This window comes from Protomyctophum parallelum (genome assembly GCF_964188405.1).
Source record: "Protomyctophum parallelum genome assembly, chromosome: 7".
Taxonomy (NCBI): Eukaryota; Metazoa; Chordata; class Actinopteri; order Myctophiformes; family Myctophidae; genus Protomyctophum; species Protomyctophum parallelum.
This window is the reverse complement of record NC_139705.1, coordinates 45,413,813-45,426,991: the sequence shown is the minus strand read 5'-3', so window position 1 is coordinate 45,426,991 and position 13,179 is coordinate 45,413,813. Positions and strand designations below refer to the sequence as shown.

The 13,179-nt window shown below is 48.2% G+C and overlaps 1 protein-coding gene across 1 annotated transcript in view; it reads left to right on the top strand.

Moving 5' to 3' along the window:
- LOC310862129 (sterile alpha motif domain-containing protein 10-like) overlaps positions 1-10,445 on the top strand; it is a gene marked incomplete at both ends in the record, with an annotated part of 60,315 nt that extends 49,870 nt beyond the window's left edge. Inside the window, one exon of the mRNA XM_083769865.1 lies at positions 10,423-10,445. Coding sequence (XP_083625991.1) covers positions 10,423-10,445 — 23 coding nt within the window. The remainder of the gene's footprint in view (positions 1-10,422) is intronic.
- Between the last annotated feature and the right edge of the window lie 2,734 nt (positions 10,446-13,179).

Here is a 13,179-nt window from a genome sequence, read left to right as displayed (position 1 = left end):
CGACACATTGTCATGTTGTGTACTATGTTGGTCTGCAGACTAAAAGAGAGAGAGAGAGAGAGAGAGAGACAGACACACACAAAGAGAGAGAGAGATGTGAATGCAAATAAAGATGTTAAGTGTGTGTGTGTGTGTGTGTGTGTGTGTGTGTGTGTGTGTGTGTGTGTGTGTGTGTGTGTGTGTGTGTGTGTGTGTGTGTGTGTGTGTGTGTGTGTGTGTGTGTGAGAGAGAGAGAGAAAGAGCGAAAGAACAGATTAAAGGCCATGGACAACCATAGTGTACAAACGGAACCAAATGGACCCGTATAGTTACAGACATGTAAGGGTCCATGTGGTTCATAGCATCATAGCTATCATTTAACTGGGGACCCCATGGAACCCACTCAAGGACCCCTCTTGGGGTCCCCAGATTCCACAATTGTGCTAAACCATGGCTTATCCGAGTGAAACACCAGATGTATCAGTGAGTACCAGTTGGCTACACACACCCTCCACAACCCCACACGGTTAGGGGGTTGGCAGTGACAGGGACTTTACAAGCATGGAGACACCCATGCTACACACCCTCCACAACCCCACACGGTTAGGGGGTGGCAGTAACAGGGACTTTACAAGCATGGCTAAATTGAGAGAGAAATGAGGGGGGAAAAAAGGAAGATGGCGAGGAATTAAAGTGCTGCGTTGGACACTTCATAATAATAGAGTAGGGCAAATGTAATTTAGCAGTTCAACAGGCCTTGACAGCGAGCTATAAGGACCGACTAATTGGGTGGGCCTCATAACACCCTGGATGTTCCGGGGCGGAGGGTGTACTGACATGATAATGGTGCCATGGTGTCAAAAGAGAGACAGAGAGAGAGTAGAGGAACATTCAGAGGACTCTATTGTTGTCTTGTCATCGGGGGGGGGGGGGGGGGGGGGGGGGGGGGTAAGTCCTGAAGTTAAAGCTCCATTGGAAAACATATGATATCGTCACTGTTGCGCAGAAACCTTTTATATTTTTGTTTTTTCGTAAATGATTGCCTTTAATACTTCACTACAGCTTCACACGAAAGCATCAAAGGTAACAGATCTGCATTCTCAAGCTTGTAGATCTGCTATTTGTTTTTTATTTGAATCCAAAAAAGTTACAGTTTTGGACATAATGTGGTTTGCCCCTGACCCGACAGAGACGATATCTTTACCATACAGACTGGTCAAAATAATATTTTAATCTCACACAAAGATTTATAGATTGTAGTTTTAAAGTTCAGTTACTTTCAACCATTGCCTGTTTTCATAAAATGTTCACAAATTAGCGGGGGTCAGCGGAAATAGCCAATCTTTTTTGTTGTGAGCTTGTAGATCAGTATAGCATATAGATAGTTGCAGACGGTGGATAACACGGTGGTTAATACATCTTGCAGTACAGTTTTAGAAAAAGCGCAAGTTGCAGTGAGTGCAATATAACATCCTGAAGTTAAAGCCACGGTCATGTCACCTCGCCCCACGCGTGCACACACGCACACACACACACACACACACACACACACACACACACACACACACACACACACACACAGTCACACACACACACACACACACACACACACACACACACACACACACACACACTCGCACTCCTCCACAGTGTGGAGTGAGTGATTAGTCTCAGTCCTCTAGACGGTGGGAAGAGGATGAGATTGCGGTGAAGGTGAGATAATAAGAGCTAGAGGGGTAAAGGTGCGATGAGAAGAGAAGAATGCTGGATTAGATTACACTGGGGTCACGCCGCAGCACCGAGACTCACCGCGTCATCCTACACACATTCCTCTTGGTAGTATCGATCTGTTCTTGCTTGCACGTCCTCGGCTAGGTTCGGGCAGAAACTTCTTGTAGTTTAACTTTTTGTGGGTTTTTTGCCCGTAAATTTGATACTGCAGCGTCACACAAAAGCATCAAAGGTAGCAGATCTGTAAGCTCAATTCATGGCACAAAGCTACGCCCCCCCCCCCCCCTTCCTAGAAATGTAGTGGAGTAAAAAAGTACAATATCTGTCTTTGAAACGTGCTGAAGTGAAGGTCATAAGTACAGATAATGAAAAATACTTTGATACTTTGCACCACTGAAAAGCACTCGCCTGTGTAGTCTTCAAACACGCGCACGCATGCACATACGCACGTGCACACACACACACACACACACACACACACACACACACACACACACACACACACACACACACACACACACACACACACACACAGAGAGAGAGAGAGAGAGCGTTTCTCCCACTCATTTATAATTCAGTTAAGACTGTGACCTGAATGTGTGATGGCGAGGCCCGGTGTCACGCGGGCTCTGTCCCATCAGATTCATCTCCACTAGATTTACCAAAAATTAAATATTGATCTCGCCTTTATATACCTTTAAAAAGAGCAGAGAGTGGCCCCATTCTCTCTCTCTTTCTCTCTCTCTCTCTCTCTCTCTCTCTCGTGTGTGCATGTTGCTCTGCCGGGACTCTGATCTGGGCATGACTCTGATCTGGGCATGACTCTGATCTGGGCCGTGGTGCTATGGGTTTACCACCTTCAGCGGCTCCACAAGAACTCACCCTCCAGTGATTTCTTAAACACAGTGAAAAGGAAGGAATGGCACTGTCTGAGGGATAAAATTAGAATGTTAGACAGTGGAGACGGAGGAGTGGGGGTGGTGGCCACTATCAGCCACTATGACCCATTCTGGATGGGAACCCCTTTTGGTGTTTTAACTAAGCATTATGTTATACTTTAGCTATTGAAAAATAGCAGATCTACAAGCTCATAGCGCCACTCGGTTTGGGCTTGCTTCCGTTTTGCGTCCATTTAGTTTTAATTATTACTTAAACCAGTAGTTCTCAAATAGTTTCATGTCACGGACGCCCAAGTTTATATGTATTTGTCACTACAACCCCCCATCTGAAAATATGTTGTGCTCTCGCACAGCCCCGTACCAGATTTGTTTAAAAAAGGTTCTAAATATTCCACTTTCTTTAATCGCAGATCGACACGGTCACATACGACATGTTGTGAGCTTGCAGATCGTCTATTCTCAAATAGCCAATGGCCTATAATAGTCGCTTATTTGGGGCTTGTTTTCCTAGACCCGGGTTGCTTATTTCTCGCACAAACTCTGGCAACGCTGATGGAGAGGAACTAGTCGAGGGTTAATGATGGAAGGTGGAGGAGTGAGAGAAGGCTAAAGGTCTGATATCAGTCTTCCAGTCGTCACTATAGCTAAAGCTACAGCGATAGCTCTGTGCATGCCATTAATCTGCCCGGGGCGCTGAGCTCGCTTTGCTCACAGCACCGTAATGACCGTCTACACTCAACATGGAATACCATTACTGCCATGGCAAATTATTATGGGACAGAGGGGGGGGGGGGGGGACTCCCCTGGGCCAATCGGCAGGCAAGATAAGAGGATGCGAGAATGTGGTGTGTGTGTGTGTGTGTGTGTGTGTGTGTGTGTGTGTGTGTGTGTGTGTGTGTGTGTGTGTGTGTGTGTGTGTGTGTGTGTGTGTGTGTGTGTGCGAGAGAGTGAGAGAGAGAGAGAGAGAGAGATAAAGAGAGAGAGAGAGAGAGAGAGAGCGTGTGTGTGTGTCGTAAAAGTGATGCAGAGAATGCATAGTATGAGATCTTATCTGCAGTGTTGGGCAATGAGTAATATATTAGTCTACATGCATTTTATATTACATATTACTTTTGCCCCCCCCCCCAGAGGTACAACATCATCTGTGTAGTCAGCGTCTTTTAGAACTGAATCAAATTGTTTTGAATAATAATAAAAAGAGTCACCAATCAGCCAAAAAGGCTTTAAAATAAAGCAGCAACCTCTCTTACCTTTTAAATTAAATGTTTTCATACGGTAGCCAACAAATTCAAAGTAATATGGTATAAGCTTACTGTTTTGGCAGAGTAATACCATACAATACTCGTTACTGGGTAATGTAATAATATTACAGAAATATATTACTAGTAACTCATTACTGGCCAACACTGCTTATCTGCATGTGTGTGTGTAGCGATGTGTTTCTGTTTACCTGTGTCAAAAAAAAGGAAGAAAGACTACCTATGGTGAATTAAATCCAGCAGAAAACGACACTGTCATAACTTGTCAAGACAGATGTTGTTCCCATGGCTGAGAGAGACGCCTCAACCAGCCCAACACCCAGCAGCACTCTGATGTTGTTCCCATGGCTGAGAGAGACTCCTCAACCAGCCCAACACCCAGCAGCACTCTGATGTTGTTCCCATGGCTGAGAGAGACTCCTCAACCAGCCCAACACCCAGCAGCTCTCTGATGTTGTTCCCATGGCTGAGAGAGACTCCTCAACCAGCCCAACACCCAGCAGCTATCTCAGGGCCATGTGAGCCCCGCAGGCCGTCCTCTAACATGTGGCTGAACCAAAGCCTCAGTTATAGCCTCAGTTATACTTTAGTTGCATGCTGGTGTCGTGCTCAGTAATTATAGCAGATCTACAAGCTCACAACGCGTCACGAACGTGACCACGCGTTGTGAGCCTGTAGATCTGCTATTCATGGCACGCAACACCTGCAGCAACTAAAGTATGAATCAGGTTTAACACACTGCCTCCATCCCTTGGTGTGTATATATACGGTCATATCTCCATTGATAACCCTCAGCCGTATTCACAGCACATGATTCACGCGAGATCGTACGGTAGCCATCTTGTGTCTCCGAGGTAATTAGCTGAAACCAGGGTGACGTCGGCGGCAGCCGTCATCACACCGCCCCCCTCCCAAATAAAGTGCCGTCGTCAGCGGCGCTTTGTTTTTTTCCTTCTGTGAGCGTCTGAGCGACTGTCTAGGGCTATAACCTTGTCACTTCAGAGCACATCCTCGCTCACACGCCATGCGTGCCAGATCTCTGCACCGTGGTGGTGTGTCACCAAATTGTAGCTCCAAATTACAATATGAATGAACCTCACAAGCGTGACAGACACGGGGAGAAAAAAAGACACGAACATGACTTCTTTTTTTTTTTTTTTTTTTTTTACATAAACGTCTGAACGCTCTTCACACTCCTTCCACATCTTCTCTCCTCTCTCTCTCTCTCTCTCTCCTGCGCTGGCAAGCTAGTTTCCCCGGTGGCTCCGCTGGGAGCTCATTTAAAAGGGTTTTTATACCAGAGAAAGGAACCGTCTTCGTGTCGGTACTACAACCCTCCAGCTAAATATCATCCCTCCATCTCCCCTTTTCCCTCTTCTATCATGTTCCCCGGTTGGGTGCCATGTTGCATTTGTCTGGGTCTAGACAGGTGGGGGGACTTTGTCATGGCAATGGGGGGAGCTGGGGGGGTTTCCCACTGACACTCGTGTCACTTCGGTGTTGAGACGGATGACTGGTTGTCAGGGAAACCACCTGTGGTCACATCTGTTGTTCCAACAGAGAGAATACGAGAGAGTTAAGAACAGATCGATAGGCCATCATTGACCAGTGATTCTCAACATGTTTTCATTTATTTAGCTTTTTACTCATTTTTCTCCCCAATTTAGATGTTATTCCTATTGGTTCCTCCATAGACTGCTGTTGTATCCTACTGACATAGATCTGCCACTGAGGAGCCCCCAGCGGGAGGACGTAGGGCCTTCGTCCTGCTCCTACCGCCCAACAGAACATTCCTGCCCACTCATGATTTGCTCACACATACTCCTAGGGGACCCTAGGGGGTGGGTGTTCTTACACAGGCAAGTACTGCAACGTGCAGATGGTTCAAACCCAGGATTTCTGGGGCTGTTCCAGAGGCGAGATGCGGCCACTCAGCCTGTGGCTTGGGGAAGGTCATGTATATCATTAACACCACAGGCACAGAGGCACTCCCACGCCTGCTTTCTTAAATCACTCTCTGACAAAGATGTTTGCTTTGGGGACTGGTTAGATTACGCCAACAACATCAGTGTATTTGACACCGAGACCAACTTCTGGCTGAACATGCCTTCTGTACAGCTTCTTCCTGAAGGACGTGCATATCATTCAGCCAGAGAGCTGTACATATTAAATATGTATAAAGGTATAAGATGATCCAAAGATTCTGTGATCTGTGGAAATTCAATCCAGAGACCTTTTCCTGGAAGAAGGTTGAGCCCAAGGGGAAGTGGCCATGTTCATGTATGTCTTGCAGGTGCTGTGTGGTGCTGCTGTGTGGTGGGGGATGGTGTCGTAGGAGGATACAGACCAGAGGGCCTGTATATTTTAGACCAGGGGTTCCCAAACTTTTTTGGACAAGGTACCCCTTTTGGGGTAGATATTTTTCCAGGTACCCCCTCATCCTCGCAACACAGATAACAATATATTTACAACCACAAGCAGTGTTTCCTGCAGGAAAAAGCTTTGGCATGGTGCTGGGCGCAGGCCGCAGGGGGGCCTTCTTGCGTCGAACATTTTGATGAATTAATTAATTTGATTCAATAATTAATGAATAAGATTAATAAATTAAGATTAATTTGTATTATTGCTCTTGTATTGCTATTGGAGACACTGGGGGGACACTGGGCAGGCACTGGGGAGGCACTGGGGAGACACTGGGGAGGCACTCGGGAGGCACTCAGGGGGACACTGGGGAGGCACTGGGGAAGCACTCAGGGGGACACTGGGGAGGCACTCAGGGAGACACTGGGGAGGCACTCAGGGAGACACTGGGGAGGCACTCAGGGAGAGACTGGGGAGGCACTCAGGGGACACTGGGGAGGCACTGGGAAGGCACTGAGGGGACACTGGGGAGGCACTGGGAAGGCACTGAGGGGACACTGGGGAGGCACTGGGGAGACACTGGGGAGCATGGGGAGGCACTCAGGGGGACACTGGGGAGGCACTGGGGAGGCACTGAGGGGACACTGGGGAGGCACTGGGGAGGCACTGAGGGGACACTGGGGAGGCACTGGGGAGACACTGGGGAGCATGGGGAGGCACTCAGGGGGACACTGGGGAGGCACTCAGGGGGGCACTGGGGAGGCACTCGGCTGGGCACTGGGGAGGCACTCAGGGGGGCACTGGGGAGGCACTCGGCTGGGCACTGGGGAGGCACTCAGGGGGACACTGGGAAGGCACTGAGGGGACACTGGGGAGGCACTGGGAAGGCACTGAGGGGACACTGGGGAGGCACTGGGGGGACACTGGGGAGACACTGGGCAGGCACTAAGGGGGACACTGGGGAGGCACTCGGGAGGCACTTGGGAGGCACTCAGGGGGACACTGAGGAGGCACTGGGGAGGCACTGGGGGGAAACGGGGAGGCACTGGGGAGGCACTCAGGGGGACACTGGGGAGGCACTGGGGAAGCACTGAGGGGACACTGGGGAGGCACTGGGAAGGCACTGGGGAGGCGCTGGGGAGAAACTGCAGCCACTGGGGAGACATTGGGGAGGCACTGGGGAGACACTGGGGAGGCACTCAGGGGGACACTAAGCAGACACTGGGGAGGCACCATGGCGGACACTGGGGAGGCACTGGGCAGACACTGCAGGGCAGACACTGGGGTGGCACTTGGGGAGGCACTGGGGAGGTACTGGACATTTCATATCACACACACACCATAATTCACTAGCCCCTCAAAAAAGGGGAGGCACTGGGGAAGCACTCAGGGGGACACTGGGGAGGCACTCAGGGAGACACTGGGGAGGCACTCAGGGAGACACTGGGGAGGCACTCAGGGAGAGACTGGGGAGGCACTCAGGGGACACTGGGGAGGCACTGGGAAGGCACTGAGGGGACACTGGGGAGGCACTGGGAAGGCACTGAGGGGACACTGGGGAGGCACTGGGGAGACACTGGGGAGCATGGGGAGGCACTCAGGGGGACACTGGGGAGGCACTGGGGAGGCACTGAGGGGACACTGGGGAGGCACTGGGGAGGCACTGAGGGGACACTGGGGAGGCACTGGGGAGACACTGGGGAGCATGGGGAGGCACTCAGGGGGACACTGGGGAGGCACTCAGGGGGGCACTGGGGAGGCACTCGGCTGGGCACTGGGGAGGCACTCAGGGGGGCACTGGGGAGGCACTCGGCTGGGCACTGGGGAGGCACTCAGGGGGACACTGGGAAGGCACTGAGGGGACACTGGGGAGGCACTGGGAAGGCACTGAGGGGACACTGGGGAGGCACTGGGGGGACACTGGGGAGACACTGGGCAGGCACTAAGGGGGACACTGGGGAGGCACTCGGGAGGCACTTGGGAGGCACTCAGGGGGACACTGAGGAGGCACTGGGGAGGCACTGGGGGGAAACGGGGAGGCACTGGGGAGGCACTCAGGGGGACACTGGGGAGGCACTGGGGAAGCACTGAGGGGACACTGGGGAGGCACTGGGAAGGCACTGGGGAGGCGCTGGGGAGAAACTGCAGCCACTGGGGAGACATTGGGGAGGCACTGGGGAGACACTGGGGAGGCACTCAGGGGGACACTAAGCAGACACTGGGGAGGCACCATGGCGGACACTGGGGAGGCACTGGGCAGACACTGCAGGGCAGACACTGGGGTGGCACTTGGGGAGGCACTGGGGAGGTACTGGACATTTCATATCACACACACACCATAATTCACTAGCCCCTCAAAAAAAAAAAAAAAAAAAAAAACCTTTTTTTTTTTTTTTTGTTGTTGAGGGGGCTTGGGGTACCCCCTGGCTATGCGTCGCGTACCCCTAGGGGTCCGCGGACCCCACTTTGGGAACCGCTGTTTTAGACCTTAGTCCCAGTCTGAACACGTTATGCAAGCTACTGGTTAATCAGTAAGGTCTGGAGCAATCAGGCCTCACACATGACATCAGGTGGGAACTATAGCAGCCATGACTACCAACAGCATCAGAAAACATAACAGATTTTGCAAGCTCAAGTTTAGCAGTCCAACATGAAATCATAATTATGCAACATTTTTGTAGTTTGGAACGATTCAAAGTTTATCAGATGGGTACAAAGTAGGAAAACAGGGAGGCTATAATGCTTTTTGTTTTTGGAATTCAGCAACAATATTGAGTTCTCCCCTCCACTGATCTTTCTCTCGCTCTGGGCCAAACTGTAATCGTATCCTTTCTCTTTTGCTTTTGATAGGGATCAGTCAATTTTGTGTTTGGGTGTGTATCTGGAGAAATAGTGGCGCTCTGCTAATGATGATGGGGTGACTTTAGTGACTGGTGTGCAGAACGGACAACAACAGACAAGGCTTTGCACAAACAACAACAAAAAATACACCTTTGCTGTCGTCTCTCTCTGCTGAAGAAAGGCCTTTAATCAGACTGCGTTTCAGTTGTTTTCTCATTTGGAGCGACGGCATATTGAAATTTAATGGTTTTTGGAATTGCCTGTTAAACTCAGCCTGATATCTCCGGTGCTGAATTCCAGAGATTTCAGTATTACCTGGATAATATATGGGAGCCAGAAGCACAGACAGCAGCGACAATGCATAAGTAATTCACATGACCGTCTCCATCTCATTCAGAGCAGGTCAGGTCACCCCTCATCACACCCCGCACTTGTCCTTCTCTACTTCACTTAACCACTTGAACCCTGTAGCAGTGGTTTTCAACCCTTTTCACATCAAGGTCCATTATATATTCGGCATTATATCCAAGTATGGGATCTGGTGCAGACCAAAGCCTATCCAAGTATGGGATCTGGTGCAGACCAAAGCCTATCCGAGTTGTTTGAATGTCTCCAAGAAAATCAGGATTTGTCTTCAATAACCTGAAGTGCATTCAGTTTTCCACAACCAGCCAAAGGCACTCACAGTGTCACAACCTGTAAATGCATGTAACGCACCCAGACTCAGATGTTTTCTCCCAAAGCAAGGCCTAGCTTGTATGTCCAGTTGTACACTAACTGTGTGCTGTTTTGTGTACCACACAAGGTATGTGTTTATGGAAGGCTAAACAGAGAACCATTACATCAGTATAGCCAGAAGTAACATAATATGTTGTAACATAATGTATTATGTTAAAAAAAAGGTTATGATGATGATGATGACGCCCATGTGTTATGTGGGGACATAATGATCAGTTGAAAATATACCCTTATTATTTTCAGTTGTGACTGGGTAAAACCTGCGCTGTACTTGGGGAGCTAGACAGGGTCATGAACAAACAAACTTTGGAAAGACTTGAAATTCAAAGGTTGAGATGAGAGAGTCGACTTATCGCACAGGGTATACAAAAAGGGCAGAGGTACAAGCCAAGGGGTTGTGCACGCGTGTGTGTGTGTGTGTGTGTGTGTGTGTGTGTGAGACTGACAGAGAGACTTAGTTTGTATTCACCTCTAGTATCTATGAGTATTCTGGGTAACCTCAGGGCAGAGCAGCAGATACAATTCAGCTCTGCAGTTAAGCCCTCTCTTGCATTTCTATCTATTCAAATCTTAATTATGCATTCCCTTCTCCTGCTCTCTTCTCTCCTCTGCAGCCTCCTTTGGAAACTTCTCTTAGCTCCTCTGGCCCCCGTTTGGCAGCAGCCCCTCCCCTCTGCCCTCCTCCTCCCCTGTCACAACAACAACGCGCCTCCGGGAGTCACACAGGAGAGCTGCTGTCCGCGGATGGACGGAAAACCGGTGTGTGTGAAAGGGGGAAAAAGGACAGGCCTCTATAGACTACATGCCAACCGCCCCGGAGGAGGATTTCCAGTTCGACATGGCCAACTTTGGTTTTACAGACACTGCCTGCATGGCGTGGAGACAAAGCCCCCCCCCCCCCCCCTCTCAAAGCAGGGAGGGGTCACTGTAACAAAGACATACAGAAGATTCACTCCCCCCGCCCCCGTCCCATTCTGTCCCATCCAGTGACTACATGGACCAATCACCGGCATAGAGCCTGATGACTGATGACAGATCTTTGGGTCCACCGATTACCGATGTTTGGGCCGATACTTTGTCCTATTCAAACATTTAAAAGTTTGTTGTATGTGTAAAAAAAAAAAAAAAAAAAAAAAAAAATTGCAGCTGTACAAGCTTCACAATGCGTCACACTGCGACATGTTGTGAAGCATGCTCACCAATTTCATCCAATAAGGAGAGAGAACCCATTTATCAGCTGCGAAGCTTGCTCACCAATTTCATCCAATCAGGAGAGAGAACCCATTTATCAGCTTCAAATGTATACAGTGTTCCAGTTCATTGTTTTCTGTTTTCTGTTTTACTAAAGACCTGGACAGACAGGGAGGCCCCTAGGCTGTTACTGAACAAACACTCAATGGTTAGTCAATTTAGGCCCTTACTTTATTAACAGGGTACAGGTAAAAAGTGACAACGTTTCGATGTTTCAGTTGCATCTTTTGTCAGGTCACTTGATGAAGATGTAACTGAAACATTGAAACGTTGTCGCTTTTGACCTGTACCCTGGTAACACCATCGGGGCCCATGACGTAAATCACCGCCAAGTTCAAGTGCACGGTCATGTGCCCGAGACGGAGATTGATAATCTCCGTCAAATTAGTGCTATGAAAACTGATCGCATCGCTCTACTGCCTAGAGGGGCTTGCTGACGATGGGCACATTTTATTAATGGATTAAATAGGCCCGGGGCCCTCAAGGTGTTATTAAAATAAGGGCCTAAATTGTCTGAGCTGCTCCAGTGCCTCCTTTTCTCATGATACCTGTCCTGCTTCTGAGATGCACCAGACTGGCCTGCTATCAGAATATAGAGCTATTTAACACTTATTTGAACAAAAAAATAAAATAATAACAATGATAGTATCACTGACACCCCCTTTAACTTCTGGACATATGGTTCAGTCAGTTAGTCAGTACTCTCCTTACAGTGCATTCTCCTCTCAGGATTTTCATTTTTGGAATATGCATTGTAGTTTTGATACCGGTATATCACATGACAAAGTCCAACACAAGAGCACTCTTTACCCCTGAAGCACATTCTTGTCTGGGGCTCGGCAATATCTCCATATTATATCAATGTGAGACCATTATCGTCTGGGGTTTTCGATATCGTAACATCATGATATGGCACAGCTGCAGTTAATCAAATTAATAATGGGTGTGTTAGATTTTAGGTGTGTCAATACTGTCTATCATGCTTGCATATTGGCATGCCTTTGGCTCTTGAAAATGAGCCAAAGGCACGAACATCTAACACACAATGTTTGGTGCAGCCGTGTTGCTTATAGCCTGCCATGTTTTTCATCTGCTGTTGTTTTTTAACCTGAACTGTAAAACAAACTACAATATCAGCCTGGGGGTTCATGCCCCTTTACGCCCTTTACAAAATATCTCACCTACAAGCGCAAAATTCATCACATCGTGATGCACTTGTTGATCTGCTATTTATTTTCTTTTTTTATATGTAGTTCAGTCAGGAGGACAACTCAAGAATGTATGGAATATATATTTATTGAATGCTGAGGCGGCAATTAATTAACGGCCGGCAGCAACTGCACTGAGGTTCCCTGACTGAACTTGCTCTGAGCATGTCTACGACAGGCACAAATGCTCATGTGTGTTAGATTTTAGGTGTGTCAATACTGTCTGTCATGCTTGCATATTGGCATGCCTTTGGCTCATGGACACACCTGTACGGAAATCTAACACACTCGTAATTTGTTTGGTGCAGCTGTGTTGCTTATAGCCTGCTTGTTTTTCATCTGCTGTTGTTTTTTAACCTGAACTGGAAAACAATCTACAATATCAGCCTGGGGGTTCATGCCCCTTTACGCCCTTTCAAAAATATCTCATCTACAAGCTATTTCGGCTATTTCTTTTCTATAGTTTTTTGAAAGTGGTGGACAAAATGTGATTTGATTTTGTCCATATATTGCCCAGCCCCAGGGTTATTTTTTGTAAGCCTGTTCATAATCATCTGCAGAATTATGTCAATCCCACTTATCCCTCTCTCTCTCTGTACTGTGAAACCAACTGCAGTATGTCGACAAACTATATATATATACTGTAATATGAACTTTGTAGAATAATATACACTGTAGCTCTGTGCATATTGTAACTATAGTCTTTTATTAATGGAATGGATCAAGAAGACATACAGCCCTGTAATGTTGTCTGGTTTGTGTTCTGTAGATTTGATAAAGCAATAATCTTAAGTCAGGTCCCCAGTGAAAATGAGGAGCAGTTTAAGTTCTCTTTAATTTCTCTGTTATTTCACCAGATAACCACTTTTACCATTAATCACTTAAACCCTATTTACCCTGCTTTGCTGACTG